This window comes from Coffea eugenioides, chromosome 10 (genome assembly GCF_003713205.1).
Source record: "Coffea eugenioides isolate CCC68of chromosome 10, Ceug_1.0, whole genome shotgun sequence".
NCBI classification, from domain to species: domain Eukaryota; kingdom Viridiplantae; phylum Streptophyta; class Magnoliopsida; order Gentianales; family Rubiaceae; genus Coffea; species Coffea eugenioides.
The window spans coordinates 34,674,335-34,698,310 of NC_040044.1; the positions used below are offsets into that span (position 1 = coordinate 34,674,335).

General features: G+C 32.1%; 2 protein-coding genes across 2 annotated transcripts; both read left to right on the forward strand.

The window, feature by feature from the left end:
• The first annotated feature begins 3,567 nt into the window (after nucleotides 1-3,567).
• Nucleotides 3,568-10,409, forward strand: LOC113749436 (2-methylene-furan-3-one reductase-like). Its single transcript, XM_027293179.1, has 4 exons — nucleotides 3,568-3,839; nucleotides 3,920-4,243; nucleotides 9,281-9,440; nucleotides 9,901-10,409. Exons 1-4 carry the CDS (start codon nucleotides 3,621-3,623, stop codon nucleotides 10,170-10,172), a joined length of 975 nt encoding a protein of 324 aa, XP_027148980.1. The 5' UTR covers nucleotides 3,568-3,620; the 3' UTR covers nucleotides 10,173-10,409.
• Nucleotides 10,410-15,771: 5,362 nt separating this feature from the next.
• Nucleotides 15,772-22,182, forward strand: LOC113749856 (filament-like plant protein). Its single transcript, XM_027293723.1, is given in 6 exon segments — nucleotides 15,772-16,117; nucleotides 16,854-17,009; nucleotides 19,349-19,550; nucleotides 19,898-21,183; nucleotides 21,507-21,880; nucleotides 21,882-22,182. Coding segments are annotated over 5 exon segments (2,061 nt in total). The 5' UTR covers nucleotides 15,772-16,117; nucleotides 16,854-16,901; the 3' UTR covers nucleotides 21,973-22,182.
• Nucleotides 22,183-23,976: the final 1,794 nt, after the last annotated feature.

Below are 23,976 nucleotides of genomic sequence, written 5' to 3' on the forward strand. Positions count from 1 at the left end.
TCTGTCCTTGGATTTTGAATGTATGTATACATGCCATTAGTTCTCTTACACAAAGCCTTGTCATAGTGAACTCCAAAGGATGTAAAATCGAACATATTATTATATGTCTGAATATATGTGCGAAAAGATATTGCATCCTCTATGTTTCCCATATAAAGCTCAATCAAAATATCTAGTAATTTGTTTTCATGCAGGACTACTTCGCCATCAGAACAGCAGAAGTTTGGTGTTTTAGAATGTAATCTTTTAGCACCACAATACTGGTAGTCAGGAACTTGGGGTAATTTATCTGGTTCATTAGTGATTAATCTGAGAGCCTCTGTCCCCTTAGTTGTTTGAGTTGGTATACAATAATGAATCAAAATGGTTGAGGCAAATAATGGTATATGTTTAGTTGAACAACAAGCTATATACAGTGTAAAAGTTGTGGAATTGATAGACTCGTAATATGTTAAGCACCTTTTTTGGTCATCATCTTTCTTTTTTGAAATCTTGTAGACCGTTGTTGATCAGTACATGTAACTGTAACAAGAATCGTATCAGTTAAAGAGAAGTTACTGATACAGAAATAGAATTACCTATAAGAAAAGTGAGGTTAGTTAAAAGGAATTTATTAATATAGAAGAGCCAATGTAATAGAAACTTGTATTAACACCATGATAAACCTTTAATGGAAACATTAGTGTCATTGATATTTGGTTCGATCACATCATTCAGAGAAGGCACCACAGTAATGCCTACAAAAATACAAATGAATGCATCTGAGACATTTTGTTAAAATGATTAAGGAGTAACACGAGCTAACAATACGAAAAATGAAAGTGTTCATGGCAAACCTGGTGTATTTTGTACAACATCAGAAATATAGTTATAATAGTTTGTGCAAATTGGAGATTGACTTACTAAGGAAGAGTAATTAGTAAGTAATAACGATCATAAAATAGAAAAAGTGTTGTGTACTTATGCAAATCAACCTGGATTTTGCTGTGTATTGGACTGCAAGGATTGGTGGACACATTGCAGTTTAGGCTGCTGAGCAGTGGTTGCAGTAACTACAAATTCATAAGTCTATAATCAATGATGAGATTATTATAGAATGGCTAAGTACAGCTGTAAAGTGACCATAGAAGGTATAAAATGCAGGATGAAATGAGTAAATAACTGAATAAATTAACCTTCATTTGCTGTAAATTGGAGTGCAGTTGTGCTGCATAGTTTCTTGGGAAGATTGGTTATGAGCAAGTTGTTGTGTATCGAAAGAGAGAGAAAATTCTGAAACAATAGCAAAAATGAAGTACCAATGCAATAGCATTAAAATCTACTTTAACTACACTTAATAATACACTTGCGAGTACATAAAGGCATCACACCCTGCAATTGGTCATCAACATTGGTGCTAGCTGATATATTCTGAGCATTAATGGATTCTTCAGAGCATTTGCTAGGTTCGTTATCCACTATTTCTAAGGGAAAAACAATCACATTGAATAATCATCATTCATACAAATGAAATTGAGATTAATACTAAATTCGAATAAGTGAGTACAACAAATAGCATCTGCACCTCTATTAGGAGTAACTTGCATGTCGTGGTAGAGCTGAATCACACCTTTGGTATTGGTTTCTTTTCATGACATGAATTAGCGACATTCTTTTTGGCTTTTCTCTTTCGATAGGCCTCTCTCTGCTTGAGACGGTGCAATTCTTTCTCCTTAGGCGATAACATAGCATATTTCTCCCTTAACTTCTGATTACGGATAGCTTTTTGCGCAGCTAACTTATGATTATCACTATAACTACTCATCCTATGGTATAGCTAAATATGCTTGCTTTATAAGTAAAATTCCCAGAGACCACAAGTACTTTAATATTACTGGCTAAAACTGGCAGATGATAAATAAAAAAGAAAGCTATAAACACATAAACATCATAGAGCTAAAAATGAGACAAGCAGAACTTTAGTTGATGGTCATTGGGAAAACATGGATAGGAATACAAATGAAACTTGATGCAACCATGCAAATGCAGCAAATTGCAGTGAAAGTAACCAAATATGGCAGAGAAAATATTACTGAACAAAAGATCTCCAAAAGTATTAAGCAGTTGCTGCAAAAAAAGAAAAATAACGTCAAAAACACATGCATGCAAACCATAAACGCATAGTGAACAGAAGCATGCAGCAGCAAAGCATGGAAACGAAGAGGTAAACAACTGATCAGTAGGTATTCATTGAACAAATAACGAAATAATGTAATAGAGAGCGAAGCAAGAGTAAAATCTGAACATGTCTGTAACAAAGAGAAAAAGGAAAAAGATGAGTACCTGTAGTGAAAATGCAAATGAAGCAAACGAATCTGAGGTGAAAGAAAGCAGAACAAAGCTAATTCATGAAGAATAGCACGTGTGTATGTATCTTCATACTGAGGTCAATACACGCATATGACTCTGCTGAATATGCCATTGGAAACAGCAGATACATGCAAGTGGGTACAGAAAATCTGTAGCAAAAATGGCGAACCGTGTTAACACGAAAATACAAATAAATTGAACAAGCTTGAGTCGTGTTTGAAGAACACTGTCCTAAGAAACTATTTCAGGGGTATGAAATGTTTCCCCAGGATTACACAAGCCTTCCTCTTCTATCAAGAGGGAATTAGAACCAGCTAATTTTAGTCCAGCAGTAAGAGAGAGAGAGAGAGAGGAGAAGAGAGAGCAGAGAGTAGAAGTGAGAATTAGAGTGTGTGTAGTGCCTGCAAAATGAATCTGCTCGAGGCCTCTATTTATAGCCTCTGTAATGGTTTTAATCGTTAGTAAAGGATAGATATTATCTCTTTGTTTGTTTAGAAAAATCAGGACACGTGCAATTTCAAAGCCTTTGGAAATAGTTAAACAAACTTCAAGGAACGTTACAAGCTTTAAACGTCAGAGCCTTTGGAAAGAGTCAAACAAACCAATTCCAAGCTTTAACTTTGTTTGATTGAAAGTTGTGGGATAACATAATGCTCCACGTTTCGGTTTAAACCCATGTGCATGCCAACAACTTTTTCTTATCCGATAGAAATAACTTGATAGAGTATGAAATTGTCAAAGCATGACCATGAGTTTTAAAATAACATGTGTAGTAACAAATCTTTTGAAATATACAACAAAATCTACTTTCCAATGGTAGCCTCAACCTAAAATCTCATTATCCATAAGAAAGGCATCTTTGAGGAGGAAATGTTAAATTGGAGGCTGAACTTTCGGTTTGTTGATTTAACAGAATCTTGTCAAGGTAATTGACTAAAGAGGCCACTTGATAACTGTCAAAGAACCATAGAAAAAGAATCTCACACGAAGGAACAATGAATGCACAAAGGATAGAAATGTAATATCAACTAAAAAATTCTCTGGTTCTTACACACATTTATAAGACAACAAAAAATATGAGTGGCACCATATAGAGTAGAAAATGACGGCAATGTCCTTGGAAGCACAGATGAAAGTAGCTTTGCAAAGTAAAGAAGAAGTGCCTCTTATATATTGTAAGGATATTAAGGATAAGGATATACTTTGCGGCAATTACAATCCCATACACAAAGAAAGAAAGAAATAGTAGATCCCAGCCAAATTATTCACCCATGGCAACCAGTACTCCAGTTAGCATCCCCTCTAAAATGAAGGCATGGGTCTATGGCCAGTATGGGAAACCCGAGGATGTCCTTAGATTGGAATCCGAGGTTGATGTTCCTGAAGTAAATGATGAACAGGTTTTGATCAAAGTAGCTGCTGCATCCCTGAATCCAGTCGACATCAAAATGATGGCTGGTTTATTTAAGGCCACTGATTCTCCTGTGCCCGTAAGCCTCTTTTTTTCAGTAAAATTTTTGTTTGTTTTAGTTGCTAGATAGCCCTTACTGCTGTTTTGTTCATCGGGCAGACTGTTGCGGGATATGATGTCGCGGGCGTGGTGGTTAAAGTTGGAAGCAAAGTAAAGGAATTCAATGTCGGGGATGAAGTATATGGAGGCATTCACGAGCATGCTTTGAATAACCCAAAGGGATCTGGGTCACTGTCAGAGTACGCTGCAGTGGAGGAGAAGGTAGTAGCTTTGAAGCCCAAGAATTTGAGTTTTGCTGAGACAGCTAGTCTTCCTCTTGCCGTTGAAACAGCGTACGGGGGCCTTGAACGCGCAGGGTTTTCAGCTGGTCAATCCATTCTCGTTCTGGGCGGTGCTGGTGGAGTCGGATCTTTGGTCATTCAGGTACATTTTTGTGTTTGGTTTTTCCCCTTAAATTCCAATACTTTAAAAATCAGCTCTAGTTGATTAGTTCCAAAGAATTAGTGATCAACACGAAGTTGAAGGAGTCTCTGTTTTGACCAATGAAGATGAGACGTCCTCATGGCGGGGCGCATTTGTAAAGCAGCGGGGCGCACTTGTATTAGTTGTATAGCCGCGGGGCAACGGTGGGGTGTAAGTAAGGAGTTCGCTTATGCTGCGACCAGGCAAACGCTCAGCATATTTTTTAGGGTTATTATCATTTTACCCCCTTAAACTATATTACTACTATCAGTTTACCCCCTAACGTTATCTTTTAGTCACTTTATTCTCATAAGTAATTCAACTCAACATGTTAAGAAGTTTTGGACAAAAATACCCTTTTATTTTATAGCATTACTACATTGTTATTATCACTTTATTCGTTTGGATTATAGTGATACAATCACTTTAGTTTCTAACATTATTTTCTAGGCATTTTATCTCATCATTAATCTAACTAGTATGGTCAAAAAATTTTAAATATATTTATCCTTTTTATATATAATTAAAAATAAAAAAGTTGGAATGGTTATTCTTCCTTTTTTTCACTTTGAGAGATCGAAAAACATAAAAATAAAAGGATTTTCTCAAATTTCTTTTTTTCACACTTATTAATACTAAGAAAAGAAAAAGAGATAGGAAAGAAGGAGACAAAAAATTAGATTTTGCAAAAAAAAGAAAATAAAGAAAAGTCTAACATTATTGTATTACTTTAAGGTTGTCAGGATTAGAATTGGAATTTGGTGGTAAACAAAAAAGTAAAATAATTTTAAAATAATAAAAGTATTTAATTCTTTCTTATTTGTAATTTTTAAAAAAAGAATTGAGCTCTCTCTCTCCCCCTCCCCCTCTCCATCTTTCAATTTTTTTTCAAAATAAGATTGCCAAGAAGAAAGAAATTAATACTTTGACTTTTTTTCTTAATACTAAAAAGGAGAAGAGTCACTTTAAATTTTTTATTATTTTTATTATGCAAAGAGGAGGGTATTTTCTTCTAAAGTTTTTTAACTTGCTAAGTTGATTTAATGGTAGGATAAATTGTCTAAAAAATAACTCTAGGGGGTAAATTGATAATGAGACTATATTTTATGGGGGTAAAGTGATAATAATTTTAAGGGTTAAATATGTCTTTTCACTTTAATTAACAAACTCCGTTAAGTTTGACCGTTAGTCTTTGGGGTAAAGTGACTAAAAGATAACGTTAAGGGGGAATTTGATAGTTACACCAAACGTTAAGGGGGTAAGTGATAATAATCCTTTTTTTTTTTTTTTTAGGGTAAAGTGTAAAAGTGTCCCCTATGGTTGAACTAACCTACAAAAAAGTCCCTTATAGTTTCAAATCATACATTTTCGGTCCTTCATGATTTAAACTAATTTGAAACAGTAATGGAAATCATCAAAACTAATGAAAACGGATGAAATGACACAATTACCCTAATATATATAAGTAATAAAAGACCTTCTAATAACTATCCTATTAAGCAAACTTACGAAAAAATCCTCTGTGATTAAGCCAATCTACTGAACATCCCCTATGGTTACATGTTGCTTTTATTTATTTATTTATTTTATGCATAGGAATAAGGTAAGTTGTATTTGGAAGTATTTATTTATTTATTTTATATATAGAAATAAGGTGAGTTTTATTTGGAATTTTTATTTATTTATTTTATATATAGAAATAAGATGAGTTGTATTTGAGAGTTTTGGGTTGTTTTTGAAAATTTTATGAGTTCTAAGGGGTTTAATAGGTATATCAGCTAAAAAATGGAATTGAAAAATTAGTATTTTCCATGTCAAGCAGCCTCAAACTCATTAATTTAAATGATTTTTGTCAATTTCACATTAGTTCAAACCATGAGATATTGGATTATATGATTTGAAATCATAAAGGACATTTTCTATAGGTTTGCTTAACCATAAAAGGCTTTTCTGCATTACAATTCTAAGGGTATAATAGGTATATCAACTAAAAATTTATTTGTTTCTAGTACAAATACTCGCAAAAAAAGCGCATGTATTTCAAACCCATTAATTCAGAAGATTTCTATTGCTTTTTTAAATTAGTTCAAATCATGAGACATTATAGTGTATGTTTTGAAACTACATGGGATTTTTCTGTATATTCACTTAACCTCAAGAGATTTTTCTATATTTTACCCTTTTTTTTATCTTACATACTTTAAATTGTTATAATGTATTTTTCTATAAAAATTTCAAAAAATAGCAATTTAAACGAGTTTATAGCAGTGTTTTAAAAATCGGATCGGACCAGCTGTGTTGACCGGTCGGACAGCGAACCGGCCTTGACTCCAGTCCGGTTCATGCTTTGGGTTGATTATACTTAAAAACCGGATTGAACCGTTCAAACCGTGCGAACTGAATTGAATCGTTGAATTGGCGGTTTTTTTGTTTTTGTCTATTAAATTGAAAACATTAAAAAATATATATGTTTTCTTTAATCTTAAAAACTAATTATTAAATGCCACATTCACTCACTTTCTTCTCATTTTTTGGCTCTTTTCAAGTTTGTATTTTTATTTTCTATTTTCTTGACTTCCTCCAAACTCAAAACTTCTTTTTTTTCAAGTTGCAATATCTAAATATCAAAAACTTGAATTAAAATTTAAACTCACAATGAATTTTGTATAATTTCAAAATATTGTGGTATTTTTGAGCTGGATTTAACATTATTTTTTTTGGTAAATTCAATTAAGATTGAGATGAAATTTATTTGTTTCAACTTATAATTTAAAAAAATTATTTGTGAAAATCCAACTTCTTTGAAAATATTAAATTTTTCATTATGTAAAGTCTTAAATTAGTCCAATGCATGTCTTATTTTGTGCATATATATCTAAATAAATTATTTATTAGAAAATTCATTGAACCAAGGTTGAACCGGTCCCACCGATTGAATCTCGACCCGAACACCTCACTGGTTCAATTAACGGTCCGAGTTTTGTTTAATAAATATATACTTATATATAAATATTAATACAATATATATATATAATTAAATATATTTACATATATTTATAAATATATTTATATTTATTTATTTTAATATATAAATATATTTAATTATATATACTTATATAAATTTATAAATATATTTATTTCAAATATTTTTATAATATGTAAATTAATATATATATTAATATGTATATTTTGATATTTATATTTCAATTATGAATATAAGATATATATAAATTAAAGTAAAATTAATATATTTCAATTATGTATATTAATATGTATAATATATATATTATATCAATTGAAATAAATATTATATTTTTATATATAAATATAAATATTTTGTTTAAAATATATTTATATTTATATATTTAAATATAAATAAATAAATATATATCTATATCTATTTATATAAATATATAATAAATATATTTATATAAATATGTAAATATATGTATTTCAACTTTGTTTTATAATATGTATATTAATATATATTAATATGTATATTTCAATTATGTATATTATATTATATATATAAATTATATTAATATTAATATGTAATTTAAATTATGCATATTAATATGTATGTTATATATATTATATCAATTGAAATAAATATATGTATTTATATATAAATATTAATATTTGTTTAAAATATATTTATATAAATATATATATAAATATATAATATATACATATCAATTTTGTTTTATAATATGTATATTAATATATATATTTGTATATGTATATTAAATATATAATAATATACATATTAAAAAACAAAATTGAAATAAAATATTATATATATAAATAAATAAACATTAATATATAGAAACAAAGCCAGTATATGTTTAAAAAGAATCTCAATAAAATTCTAAATTATAAAAATATTAAAAATATATTTTAAAAATACCTCTAAAAACAATCCAAAAACATTTACAGTAAAAGTTTTTCATATACAAAACTACAGTAAAAGTTTTTAAAAAACACCTCCAAAAACAGCTAATCCAAACGGAGCCATTAGTTTATAGAAGAAAGTGAGGAAAATGAAGTATAAACGAGTTATTTGAGTCCGAATTAGTATTTAGCATTAGTGATAGATGGGAGATGATAAAAAACCATAAAGTGGAAAATAATAAGGGAGCGAGAGTAAAGACTTTTTGACGATTTAAGATGTGTTTAAGATTTGGGGGAAAAAGGAGGACGATTTGTAGCTGCACCAAGTGTAGAGATGGGGAGCTACTCTTAAAGAACATTTAGTATTCAAGTCCTCCTATTTTGGCTCAGTTATAAAATTTGGCTCACATGTTATCTGCATTTCTTATTTAACCCCAAAACTAGATTTCTTATGAATTTTACCACTTTTAGATTGTAATACATATCATAAGAAAAAAAAAAATCCAAGTTTCAAAGTAATATCATTATTGTCTCTTGTCAGATACAAGACTACAGTCTAAAATTTGTCAGATACAACCGTTTTAAGATGCCCAAGACTACTATTTTATTGAATTTTTACTATATGTGCCATACTATTATTACTACCATATATTGCAACAAGAAAATTTTTTGTAGTTTTCATAATTGTGCATTTTTTATGGTAAATAATATTTCTCTTATTTTTTGCAATATTTTTTTAGTATTTTATGTATTTTTAAATGGTAAAAATTAAAAATACGTAGGACTTATGCCTCAAGCCGGGGAGCTTTTGGCCTACTTGGGTGGAGACAAAACACCTCCAACCTGTCCAACATTTTTTACTTTTAAAACATTTAGCAGTACTGTAGTAAATCATCCTTGGCAGAGACGAAAAGCCAGCAATATTTAATTGCTATATGTATCAGTCAAAATTTCGGATTTGGCTGAACCATCATAGCAATTTTAGGTTTGGCTTCTGGATTAGATAAATTAAAAGTAATTCTGAAAATTGACCTTTGATTAGAACATGAAGATAAATCATACTACCTAAATTCATGCATGGCTGAAACGATTTTTGATCTGAGGCAGCTGGCAAAGCATGTCTTTGGTGCATCCAAAGTGGCAGCTACTTCTTGCGCTGGGAAACTGGAGTTGCTTAAAACCTTAGGTGCTGATTTGGCAATAGACTACAAAAGGGACAAGTATGAAGATTTGCCAGAGAAATTTGATGTGGTATATGATACCGTTGGTAAGAATGAATCCTAAGCCATCAATCTCTTGCTCTCTGTTTCCTGCTAGGCAAAAAGTTTGTATAACTTTTTTATACATTGTCAATGTATAATTTTGTTTTTCACGCTAACATGTTTAAATCATACTGCATATCATGAATTCAAATTATACACATGTAGCATACATGAAAAATTGTTAGTGTAAAAAAATAAAATCATTACACTGTTAATACATAAAAAGTTAATCCAAAAAGTTTTGCTGAACTAGCTTTCTTGATAATTGCTAGTAATTAATTTGGATAAAATTTCTTACATTGTCAGTGTATGCATTTATGGACCTAGATGCATGTCACGTTATTTTAATTTAGATTTAAACATCAAATTTTTCATATGTACTATGTATCTAAATCCGCTAATGTATACATGACCGCGCACGAAAAATTTACCTAATTAGCTTCGCAAATGTGTGAAAATGAGCAGGCGAGAGTGGCAGGGGTAACAAGGCAGTAAAAGAAGGCGGAAGCGTGGTGACAATCGTGGGGGGCAGGCCAGTGGTTCCCCCTGCCTTCGTATTTGATGTCACTTCAACTGGCACTGTCTTAAACACACTCAAACCTTTCATAGAGGAGGAGAAACTGAAGCCGGTGATTGACCCTAAAAGCCCATTCCCATTCTCTCACACCATTGAAGCATTTTCCCATCTTCAAACTGGCAGAGGTACCGGCAAGGTGGTCATATATCCAATTCCCTGATCACTAATCATTGCCCCGAATCCCTGGACGCATCATAAACTTTTACTACTAAGGTGGCGTTTGGTTTTGGAAATTTTATGATGTACATACATGTATTGTATCACGAATCAAATGATTCTAAGATGTACATACATGTATTGTATTATGAATCAAATAATTCTAAGATGTACATACATTGTGATAAATGTATATTCATTCATAATTTATATTAATGTATGTGGGGTTCGTTGAATGTAATGATAGATTCATGTCTTTGATCATAGAATCATATGATATACATGAATTTGTACACAATACCTTGAATGTATTTATACAAGTATTTATTAAAATTCATTTGTTTCTTAAACAATCTCTCCTATGTAAAGAGGTCAAGTAGAAAGTGATTCCTACGATTTTGAATTCTCTCAAAAAGGACTCCTTAGTTCAAGAGGGTTTGTCTTACTTTGTGCAAAAGTCTAAGACAAACAAACTTCATCTTATCTTAAAGGATATTTGTCCAAGATTATTGCACATTATACAAGACAAATAAAGCTTAAAGGAAAGTGATATTCTATCACGATTTGAAGCCAATTCTTGTCACAATATTTGCTAGTTCGTTATAAAATATTCCCAACATTTCGTTCTCACCTTGGAATCGGATTTGGATTTGGGATCATTCATCCTAGGTTTGGAATTGAATCTGTTATTGCAATACATCTGTTTGGTTCAGTACCAGAAATGTATATCATTACTTTAGTTGATGTTTGGTTCGTTGGCTCTTTCGAAATGGGATATAAGAAATTTTCACTAATTAAATGTATTAATATAAATATATTAGTAAATTTAGTATAACTAATTAATAATTTCTATTGATAAATATGTATAATTATTAGTATAATTCAAAATATCAATTATATTACAGATACTAATATACATTATATAATACATATAAATAATAATATCATTATAATAAGTTTGTAACTAATTAAATTAAATATTATATATAATTAAATACAATTATAAAAATATTATAATATAAATATATAATTATATATATGTATATAATTAAATATTAACTTTTTTAATGGGTGGCGGGACAAGCCCCTTTTCTAAATGGGAATCAGATTTGGATTTTGTCCAAAACCCTTCATGTTACTAGGGAATTGGGGAATTCCAAATTTTTAAATATGATTCCAAAATACCAATTCCGATAGTAGTAATCCAAACAATAATTAAGGGGTTTATTCCAATTCTCCATCCTAAAACCCTCTTACCAAACACCACCTAAGAATTCTAGACTGCCTTGGCTTTCTCTCCTATGGCCAACATCCCAAGTACCACCAAGACTTTAATTGTGGCTACCAAGACTTGACCTTTTGGGAGGTCAAGGGTTCAATTCATGCCTCTCACCATATAATTGTCACTTAATTGTGGTTGTCACTTCAAGTGGCTTCCTCCGACGGGTTTCCGTCGGCACCCCCTCCCCTTAAACTAGGTTCGAGTAGCTCATACAAATATTATCCTTGCTACAAAAAAAAAAAGGCTTTCTTTCTTGTCTTTTTAGTATAGTATAGATGTAGCTTGGTCTTGGAGGGATTGCATGACAATAATGTTGGAATAGTTTGTGAATTGAAATAGAAATAAAGTTTGTTAAATTCAAAATATTGGATAAAAGAAAAATGCCTAATGTAGCCTCTTGATGACCATTATAGTGAGGAAACGGTTTTAGCATGTTTTTTTCAATTGAAGAAGACTAATTGCAGTCTCTTGATGATTATTATAGTGAGGAAATGGTTTTGGCATGTTTTTGCCCATTAAAGGAGACTAAAGCAGCCTCTTGATGATCATTGAAATGAGAAAATTGTGACCATTTGGTTTTGATATCTTTTGGATTGTCTTTCCTATATAAATGACAAGTTTTTAATAAAACAAACTAATTTAGTCATTTTGATCCTTTCTTAATAAAAGATCTCGTGGTTTTGCTGTCAAAAGTTCTTCATTCTTGTTGTATCTTAGAGGTATATTACCCTAACCCAGAAGCAAACTACCAACTATAATGGGTGCAATAAGCACCTTAAGGATAGTATTTGTACACGCCTCAAAAATCATCAACAAATCCCCTTTCTTTTGAGGAATTTGTTAGTGAAGTTTTTGTACTCTTCTATTGTCTTGTTTATTTTTCTTAACAAATAATAGATCGCATGAAGTGGACATTTATAGTTTGTCTCATTGATTAAACAGGTTTTTGGGTCAATTAACGAGTTGGGATCACATTTTGCTTGCAACTCTAGCCTTATAAAAGAAACTAATAACTTCAGAAAGTAAAAGAAACTGGTTAGTCTTTTTCTCTGTCTCTTGATGGACCACTGCAGCTTGATAGTCTTATTTGTATTTTCTAACTATACCCATAAACAAGTCGGCCTTACCTAGTGTTTCTATAGCTGGCAACATTTGGAATATTACTGCTCCAAAAAAAAATGTGGAATCTGGAAAAACTCTTGAAACTTCACATAGAATTTTGTCGTGGCACCAGAACAAAAACAAATAAAAACCCAAAAGAGAGGTTTTCTCTGCGTGGCATATATCAATCGGTCAAAAATCGTTTTTTGTATTGTATAAACACGTTACATGGAATGTGCAGAGAATGGACAAGACATTTTCTTGGGTTACAATGCACAGCACACAGGTTCTGGCATCTAAGCCTTCTAAGGCAAGAACCACATGCTCCAAAAGAAAGGGAAATATCAATCCTCAGAACGACTATTGTTTGGATTGTGATTTTCTCTCAAAAAAAATTTACGTTTTCCGTGAACATATTTTTCAATCACCTTTTTATTTCACATATATCAAATCATTACATTACATTTTTCTAAAAAAAAAAAAATCCTAAAAATAGCAATCCAAAGCATTGTCTTCTTTGAAGTGCATATTGGACATGGTTATTGTATGCGACTACAGTGTAAATTGATAAGATAAAATATGAATCCTACTCTTTGTTTGCCCCCGACGGGTTGCTCGGGTGGTCGTGTAGCCCTCATTAGGGTGAGATGGCCTGAGTTTGATCCTGAGCTCAGCAATCCGGCGTAATTTCCTGAGGATCGGTGGGGCCCGTTCTCCTCGGAGTTGGGGGATTAATAAATTGTTTCCCAGTGCATTACATGTACGGATTAAAATCTAATTTACTGTAAAATTATCCCTCAATATACTTTCCCGTTGTTTATTAATACCGTTAAATGCATTGCCATATTTTGGCTGAGACACTTCTGCTGGCTGGACTGTGGGAAGGAAAACATTAGCTAGAAGCATAATGGCGAGTTCGAGAGCTTTTGGTAGCTTTTCATTTGAAAAATAAATAAACACGAATAAAGGGACTTTTTTTTTTCCTATGCAAAAAGCACTAAGAAACTCATTACTTAAGTACCCATTTGGGGTTGCAGCGACTTAACAAAAAGTACTTTTATGTAGTAGATTTTTTAGTTAAAGCTCTTATAAGGTGCTTAAGGATCCATTTGAGATTGAGGTGGCTTATCAAAAAAACATTTCAATTAGTAGAATTTTTGGTCAAAGTACATATGAAGTGTTTAATCATATTGTTTAGGTGCATACTTGTATAAGTACTTATTCTATTTAATATTATGCAATTTTGAATTTTTTAAAACATATTTATCTCTTCATTTAATTCAAAAATTATAATAAATTTGTTAAAATTAATTTTTTATTTTTTTGAAATGCAAAAGTTGGCTTAAAATTGCCAATTTTGAGCTTGTGCTAATAGTATTTTAATGGCAAAGGCTCTACTTCTAAATTCAAAAAATTAAGCTCACCAAACACATTAAAAGTACTTTTGTCCTCACAATGCACTTTTTTAATAAAGCACCACAACCCCAAATAGACCCTAAGTATGTTGCCTGGATGCACACTTGGATAAGTGCTTATTGTATTGTATAATGTCTTATTTTGAATTTTTGAAATGTATTAATCTTTTTATTCAATTCATGATTAATGATAAAACAATCAAATTGATGTTTCATTTTTTTTTATAAAAACATCATCCAAAAATTTTTTTGATATGTACAATATGATTGTTAAGCTTTTCTTAAGGTATCAAAAGCAATAAAATGAATACTTTTTTCTATTTGGCTGTTAATACATTCCAAAGAATATATAAATTGTTTCCTAGTAAAGTAATTTGTTTTTATAGAAAAAATTAATTAAAAATTACTTTTGTAAGTTATATATAAGAGGACATGTTCTTTTACAACTATAATAAAGATAACGGTTACTTTAAAGCTATTCTATTCCTATACGGCTATACCCAATTATTTATTGCAGTAAGTTGTTTAAAATCTAAAACTTGGCTAATTGTGTCATTTTGGTCAATGAAATTAACGAGAAAAGTGGCTGAAACTAATTAAGAAGCGCCAAAATCATTAGACTTTTTTCTTGATCAAAATGCAATTAATAATATATATATATATATCTTGATTATCATGTTTTCAAGTGTAATTCGTAAGTGTCCATATCGATTCAGTTGGTCAATTAACACCTTTTTACTTGGAAACCCTTTTTATGAGTAATTACTAACATTATATATCTAAGTTGCAATTGTTTGGATTGTCGGTTTTCGTCGAAAAATTACGTCGTTTTCCGTGATCACATTTTCCTATTACCTTTTTCTCTCACATACATCAAATCGCTACAGTAATTTTTTCATGAAAAATCACGGAAAATGCAATCCAAACACAACCAATTTCAGATTTCTCTCGCTCCCCCTTTGTAAACAAATTCATGAAGCACTCAAATTGAGCGGAAAATTTCTCTCCCTCATCTTAATATTGTCATTGTCAGAATTTATATGTTATCAAAAGAATTCTGAATGCAATAAGGGAAAAAAGAAAAAGAAGACATTTTAATTAATTAAAAGAGAATCGGAGGCAGTATTTAATATAATCATCAATCTCCCAAAAGGACTGTTAATCGCAAAAGTAATTTGGCAAAGGTAAATAGAAAATAACGCATATTTCGGGGAGTCAACATAATTTATTCTGAACTTATGACAGTAAGTTCTCTCAACGTTATACACCTAAATAAAAGTTTTTTATAAAAAAAAAGCTCAATAGAAATAAGGATAACTTTTTTATACACTGTCAATGTATAAATTTTTTTTTTGCACTAATAGGTCTAATTCATGCCACATAATATAAATTCAAATTTAAAATTCAAATCATGCACATATAATGTATATTCAAAATTATTAGTGTAAAAAAAATCATTATATTATCAATGCATATACTCTTAATCGTAGAAATAAATGTCTTAAAATGTGCGAAAAAAATGGTTGAGCTAGCTAAACTCTGTAGGTCAAATGATCGTTTATTTCTACCTTGATTCTGTTTTTAACAAAATTAAATTCAAGTGAGCCCACCTCATCAATGGGCGGGAATAAAGCAAAAGCTTAATTTCAAAATATCTGGAATTAAAAATTTGCCTAATAAAACCAAAAAAGCCCACTAAAATAAAGCTGAAAAGTGGTAGTACTACGCTCCACCCTATCAAATCTCTCTCATTCTTCTTTCAACTCCAGTACAAGACTTTTGTTGAAATCTCTCTCATTCTTCGCTTTCCAAAAACATCACGTTCACCAGTCACTCATCACATGCTTCTGGTCCATATTCTATTTGAAATTTCTCAGGCTTCAAATAATGTTAAAAAAAAATTAGTACTAAAATAAATCAATAGATAAAGAAACTTCCTATCTGACTAGACCTTGCCTAGATTATTTATGGGTTCTTGTCTGAATTTTCACTGACATTCCTCAGATCTTTGGCTGAACTGTTTCTTGAGTACTAAAATATGAAAATGGCCTTCCAATCTGAAGTCTGAAGTAGCCCAAAAAAACCTGTCTTTGCTTTTACAAGTTTATCCAATCTTGTTTTGCTCTTGTGGGAGTCTCTTCAATTCAAAAGGTAAAATGGGTTTTTGTTTGTTTTTTTTTGGCTTAATTTCTCTATGCTAGAAAATGTACCCTTTTTTCTTTTGTTTGACCCCTTAAAATTTAGTAATGCTGTGCATTGTAGTTTTGTGTGGATTAAGCCCAGTTATTCGTACTTTTAGTTGAAGGGATTCTTTATTTTTGAATTTCTTGAAATGGGATTTCAGCTGACTTTTAATCTCTGTTTCCAGCCACTGTTTTATTGACATCTTGAATTTTAAGTTCTTGAATGGAGTTTTTTTTAAAAAAATGAGATTTTAACCTTTTTAATGAGATAGGTAGTTGGAACTTTCTTATTGGAGTAATGGGTCTTTGGTTATTCAAGGGAAAGAGGAGTCTTTATTCCCTTTTTGTCAAGTTGGAAGAAAAGAGGAGTCTTTTCAGTATTAGAGTAAGTTTTTTAAGAAAATTTGCTTTTGGTTAGAAATTGAGTGTGAAAAAGTTGTATTTTGTTGTTGGACTTGGAAAACTGAGTGGAGTGGATTTCAAGCCAAGGTGGGAAAATTTGAAGCCAAGTCAGCTTTAACGTTAAGAGTGTGTTAGGAAGAATTTGTAGATTTATTAGCTCTGTGGGAGGTTATTTTAAATCTCAGATTATGGTTAGACGATTAGTTTGCTAGCTTTCCTAATTAACTTGAACATGTTTATGGATGTGCATTTCTAATTTTGTCTAGGTTGGTGTTTGAATTATTTATTGGGTTGATGTGCAGATGCAGAAACTCCTTTGAGCTTGATGCGAGATTTAGTTGCTCTTCAAAATGGAAAAAAGAAAATGGTTGTGGAAGAAAAAACCTTCAGAGAGGAGCCCTGGTGAAACTGATAGCTCGGGATCATCACTTTCAGAGAGATACTCAGATGAGCAGCAGGTATGTTAACTAAGCCATCATGAACAAAAATTCTTGCTTATTGTTTTGAACAAGTTTAGTGGATGTAACGTGCAGAATAGGTGAAAATCATTGCTTGTTTTAAGGTTGTTCTGTTTCTTGTTTGCATTTCGAGTCGTTTGGATTAGTTGGTTGTGTTGCACTCGTAAATGCAGTGTGATGTATGTTGAAGGGTATCGGACGAATCAATCTATTCACTGCAGAGAAGGGAAAAATTTTTAGTACTTACGATGCATGACGGATCAATGACTGGTGCCAAACTTGCCCTAGTGATGTCTTATGAAATACTAATTGAATTGACTCCTGGAGATATTCAAGTTGTCAACTTTTACCATTCCTGCTAAAGTACTTCAACACAGTAGTAGTTCAGGAAGTCATTTAGGCATTTCAATGATTGGAACCTAAAGATGAACTCTTAGTTTCTTTTTCTTGATAATCAAGTGAAACTACAAATGTCTATTGAAATTCCTTTTGTTCTTCAAGACTAACTGCAACTCAAGCATGGGTTAGCAACTCGGTGGATTTGTTCTTGTGCAGCAAGTATTTAAAGAACTGTTTTTTCTTTTTAATTCCCCTGTAGCATCTTGCATGCATATATACTTTGCCCTGAATAATCCATCTGTAGTTCACCGACTTCGAATCTTCACATGTTTGTGGTATTTTTGAGGAGGTTTTTTTTTGCTTTGCTTTAACTTTCGGTTAACATTGCTGGGAGTCTTAACCGTTTCTCTAAATACTCCAAATAAGTTTTCTATGACATTTGTGTGATAGAAAACTTCTTTTTTTGGGGAAAGTATGTCCTGATGCTCTGCATTACTTTTCCACAAGGCACTCTTTTCTCCTTTGGTTTCACCAAGCTGAAAATTTAGGATTAGATGATAAACAAATTTACTAATTGGTACTACTGGCCAAAGTTCTAAATAACTACATAGACAACGAGCTAGTGGAGGCATAAGGTAGAATCAAATTTGAATGGCCAATTAATTATGGATTCAATGGTTCTGAACAAGAACAGTTATGTTCATGATTCTCATATATCTATGCTATTCCTCAACTTCCAAATTGTTGCCTTCTTGTACTTTCCTTAATTAACTGGGTTACCAACTATGGGATTCATAAAACTCGTGGTTGTCTATGTCACTTATCAGTAGAAATATAATCTTGTTCTGTTTGGAATGAACATTCTGGCTTTAAAAAATATCTAGGTTGTGAACCTATAAATTTATGGAGAAATGGCAATCTCAGAAATCCTTGTCTATTTTGATCGGCATCTTGAATCCTGCCAGCTATCAAAATTACACTTTTGTAACTGAAACAAGTTCTACTTAAATTTTAAAAAAGAAAAATGAACCATAGGTTATGCCTCCCTACACTTAGTGAGGGTTTATTGTGTTTTTTAGAACAACATGTTGAATCCTGCTTTATATTGCACATCATTTTTACACTACAGCTTGAGAAGGATTCGACTCGGATGAGGTTAGGCTTGGGATAAGCTTACCATGAGTTACACATTTTCGTACTTGCAGTTATAACTGTTACCTCATCTCATGGTGCAACGATCAGATTTTTGTCTTTTTTCCTGGCTTTAAACTTCATTTGGAAACTTGCCATTTCATCTGTTTGATATATGGTGGCAGTGGCAGCTGTAGGTATAAGAAGCAAGACATATATTGGTCTTTTGAAAGTCTTTACCTCAGGTTTCTCATTGATTTTATAAAATGTCCCTGAATTATCATGTGTATGAGGTATAAGATCAGCGCAAACCAGTTTTCCCTGCTTTTATTTTTGGATATCCACAGCTGTCCCGTTAGGTTAATTTATTAAGATGGTGTACTGGCTATTTTTCTAATTTGGGGATATCCAGGTTCTTAAAGAAAAAGCTTTTGTGCATAATGAGCTAGACATTTATCGTGCAATATGTTTGATGTGTAGGTTTATTTGTTAAGTTCTGTCTTGAAATTCATTGACCTCTAATGTTGCCTACATTATTAACCTTCTTTTGAAAGAATAACCAATTACTAAATACAAAAAAGTGACAACCCTCAACCTGAAAAACATCTGGTAGACCAAAGAAAAAATGGACATATTCAAACAAAAAGATGGATATGCTAGATGGTGTTAACAATTACATAATTCAACCGAACAATCTTGCATGGCCTCTATCTGATTGTTGTTGATTTTCAGCACTTCTTGATAAACAAAAAGCTTGCATTTATGGGATGGCCATATAAGGATACTTAGAGCATTGCTTTGGCTTGCATTTATGGGATGCCCAAATAGGGATTCTTAAGAGGCATTGTTTTGCTTTTGATTCTGCTTAGATTGAGCAGGAGGAAGTGAAGGATTCTCCAAATGATAGGACTCAATCACCAGAAGTCACTTCAAAAGTTGTACTTGCTGATGAAGAAGTTACAGATACTGTTAAGAATCTGACAGCAAAATTATCAGCTGCCCTTGTCAATGTCAGTGTCAAAGAAGACTTAGTCAAGCAGCACGCCAAAGTTGCTGAAGAAGCTGTTGCAGGTACCAATTAAAAGTTTATACTTCGTCTTTCTCCCTCTTTGCTTGTTATTCACTTTTTAGGAGTTTGTGAAGTTGTCCTACTATCTTTTCATGGAAATGGGTTACTATCTGTAAAACAAAGTGAACAGTGAGTTCTCTTTTCATAATTCTTCGTGACTGCAGTCTGATTGAATCAATCAGTGCAGATCATGCTTGTGTACCAATTACCATTTGTTTAACAATTACGCCTATATTAGATTCTCCATAACTGCAATCTGATTGAATCAGTTGGTGCATTTTCATCTTAACTTTCCATATCTGAACTTGTGTTTGTTGTGCTCTCTGATTACCATGTACCTAACTGCCAGGCTGGGAAAAGGCGGAAAATGAAGTGACAGTTTTAAAGCAACAACTTGAGGCAGCCGTCCAGCAGAACTTGGCTTTGGAAGTTCGGGCGAGTCATCTTGATTCTGCTCTCAAGGAATGTGTCAGGGAATTGAGGCAAGCAAGAGATGAGCAGGAGGCAAGAATTAATGATGCTGTGGCACAAAAAACTAGTGAATTGGAATCTGTTAAAATTGAACTTGAGAACCAGCTACACCAGCTAAAGACTAATGTAGAATATACACTAGCTCGTTATCCTGCATCTGCAGATCCAAACATTCAACTTAAGCTTGAATCTTTGGAGAAAGAAAACTCAATTCTCAAGTTTGAGCTTCTTTCTCGTTCTGAAGAATTAGAAATTAGGACTATTGAGAGGGACTTGAGCACCCAAGCTGCAGAAACAGCTAGCAAGCAGCAACTAGAAAGCATAAAGAAGGTTGTCAAGCTTGAGGCTGAGTGTAGAAGGCTGCAAACTGTTGCTCGCAAATCATCATCAAGTTATGATCACAGGTCTACTGCTTCCTCTGTTTGTGCGGAGTCTGTTACCGACAGTCAACCTGACAGTGGCGACCGTGTCAATACAATAGACAATACTCACAAGAAATTAGAGCCAAATGAGTGGGAGCGAAACCGCTCAGATTCATGGGCGTCAGCTCTCATTGCTGAGCTAGATCAATTTAAAAATGAAAAGGAATTGGCTAAAGATTCTCTAGCCTCCTCAGTGGAGATTGATATGATGGATGATTTTCTTGAAATGGAACGACTTGTTGCATTGCCTGACGCTCAGAGCAAATTTCCTTCACTTGAATCGGAACCCATGGCAAGCAAGTCTAGTGCTATAGAGAACTCGGTAAAACCTGAGCTTGAAACCATGGTAAATAGGGTAGCTGAACTTGAGGAGAGACTGAAGAAGATTGAAGAAGAGAAAACTGAACTACAGCATGCTTTGACTGAAAGTGAGGATTCCCTTAGGGCATCACGAGCAGAACTTCATGAGGCTGAAAGCAGGCTTGAAGATTTGCAGAAAGAGCTTTGTGTTGTGAACGAGGCCAAGGAGTTGCTTGAGTTTCAGCTTATAGGTATGGAAGTAGAAGCACGGACCCTGTCAGCAAATGTTGATTCTTTAAAGGCTGAAGTCCAGAAGGAACGTAGTTCTTCAGCCAAAATGGCAATGAAATATCAGGAGTTAGAGAATGAGCTTATCAAAAAATCGCAAGAAATTGAGCTTCAGCAAGCAGCAAATTCAAACAGCGAGTTAAAAATAAAGCAGGTTGGCCAGATATTGCATATAGCATTCTGTTTTCATCAATATTCATGTGAAAACCATATCTTGCAAAGAAAACTATCACAAAGATGAAAAGATTGGCAAGGCCTTTTTAAAGGAATGATGTGGTAGGCTTTATTCAGCAACTTGTTTGCATTATGGTAGTTTGGCACATTTGAAACTAAGAAATTCAACTAATCTGTCATGTCAATTTTGTAAACCAATTTCGTTAAATGTTACTGGTATATCATTAGCTGTTGCACTCTCTTGAGTGCATTTAGATTAAAATGTGTGATAGTAAGCATTTGAGCACAACTTGTCTATGGCAGGAGGACCTAGCAGTAGCAGCTGATAAACTTGCAGAATGCCAGCAAACAATTGCATCCCTTGGAAAGCAGCTTCAGTCGCTAGCTACGTTGGAAGATTTCTTAACAGACACTTCAAACCTGCCAGGTTTTTCTGGGAACAAAGCAATGGTTCCTGGGTCCGCTGCAGAGTGGAAGGCGCGTGCAAATGATGCATTTGTGCCTAAATATGAATCAGATCCTTCCAGAACACCAGCATATACTTCTAGCCTCTCAACGAATGGGATTGAAGGGGAATCACCAGCATCTTCATCATCATCAACTTCATCTGCTAATAGTACCTCTGCCAGAAACCGTAATGGTTTTGTCCGGCTTTTCTCTCGAAGTAAGAGCGGAATACAACTTGAAAATCATCAAGGATAGATACAAGAAGAACTTAGGGAGGGAAGAATTTTGCCATTTAGAGGCGTATGTAGGTTTCTTTGTTTAGAAGGATAGCCGATTAAATGCTGTTTAATTGGCATCTGACTGGCTTGGTGATGAAGCATTCAACTTGCTCTTGGTTTATGATCATTCACATTTGTTTCTTGATCTGTTCTGCTTGATCTTTGTTTTGTCTTTATATTGATCTTCAAGTTGAGCAAAAATTTGCTGTTCAGCATTATTTGCCTAAGCTGAATAAACAAAATTCTTCAATGGATACCACTTAATTTTATGTAGTTTTTTTTTTAATTTGCTTTTGGTTAATTTAGGGGTCATTGAACTTGGAGGCTCAATTGTGTCATAATGAGGAACTCGTAAGAACTATTTTTAAAATAATATATTCACATTATATCCTTCTTGATTGTAACTTTATAAAAAATTCGTTGAAAATATCTTGATCTAGTAGTTAAAATTAACGTTTTATAAACTAGAGATTTTGAATTCAAACTTTACTTTTTCTTCATCGTTTAAATCCTACCACTCTCTTGTTAAAAAAAAAAAAAGAGGAAGGTTGATCAATATCTTTTTCTATTCTATAATTCGATCTACTTAAGCATTAAAAAAGCACATAATTAGGTTCTTATTTGTTTCATATTCCGAATGTGAAAAATGTGTTATAGTATTATTTATCAAAAAGGTATATATCAAGGAATGCTTTACAAACCAAGTATTTGTAGCATGAATATTTCCTTACAGTTGTATAATTGGCCTTCTGTTTTTGTTGTTTGCTGGACTAATCAATTGAATTCTTGAAATGTCAACCACATTAACTTGATATTAGCTGCATGATTTTTTTTTTTTTTGAGTTCTTAGCTGTATGATTTTTTGACAAAGGAAAAAAAAGCCCACAAAATCTTCTAAATTCTAGAATAAATTCTTTCTCTATTTCTCTTTATGGTATACTAATACTACTTCTCCCAAATAAGAAATACTTTCTAATTGGTGTTTCCTTGACTACAGATTATGCAATTTAAGAAAATCAGTACTATTTTCCGTATAGCATTTCTTATCATAAATACCAGGGTTAAATGCAAAAAACCCTCACAAACTATATACCGAGTTGCAGTTTACCTCCTAAATTATAATAATAGGCATTTTGCCCCCTTGAATGATATGTTTGGACAAATCTACCCCTTTTATTTTAAGCATTGTTATTTTTCTTTTTTCCCTATCATTTTCTTTTTAAATTCTTCCTTTTTTTTCTTTAAACATTGTTTAAATAAGTAGACTAGATTAGTCAAAATTTGTTTATTTCTGAATTTCGTATGTCAATATTTCATTAAAAAAAATATGGAATACAAGATTTTTTTTCCAAATGTTGAAGTCAATGTCATTTAAGAAATTGAACTTTTCAAATATATAATAACAAAATAGAGAAATTGATTAATCAATTATTAGTAGTACCAATAACAAAAAAGATGAACTACTATTGTTGTTTATTCTTATTTTTTATTTCACTACAAATAACAATTGCTAACTTTTCTTTTTTATGTGATATATAATATGTTACTTTTATTATAAGTAATTGAGTAACTATGAACTCTTAATTAGTTTATAGGTACTTAAATTGTTAAATTACTAGATTAATACACTTTACAATATAAGCTACATATATTTTGTAATAACAAAGAGTTTATGACAAATTATTAAGAATAAATTTAACAAATAAACAAATTAAAAAAGCAGTTTAAAAAATATTAAAATTTTTGATGTAAGTCTTTTCACATCGAAGAGAGATGTTGGCTAGTTCCAAGAGAGAAGGAGAACAAAAAGAAAATAAAAGGAAAAAAGCTAATAGAGAAAAAAAAAAAAAAGAGAAAGGATTTAAGATAGTAGGAGTAGTATTGTTCAAACATATCATTTAAGGGGGCAAAATGTCTATTATTATAATTTATGGGGTAAATTGCAACTGGGTATATAGTTTGTGGGGGTTTTTTGCATTTAACCCTAAATACCATAATAAGGATTTGTAACAATGTGGTTGATACTGAATGTTAGGGCAAAAGAAAAG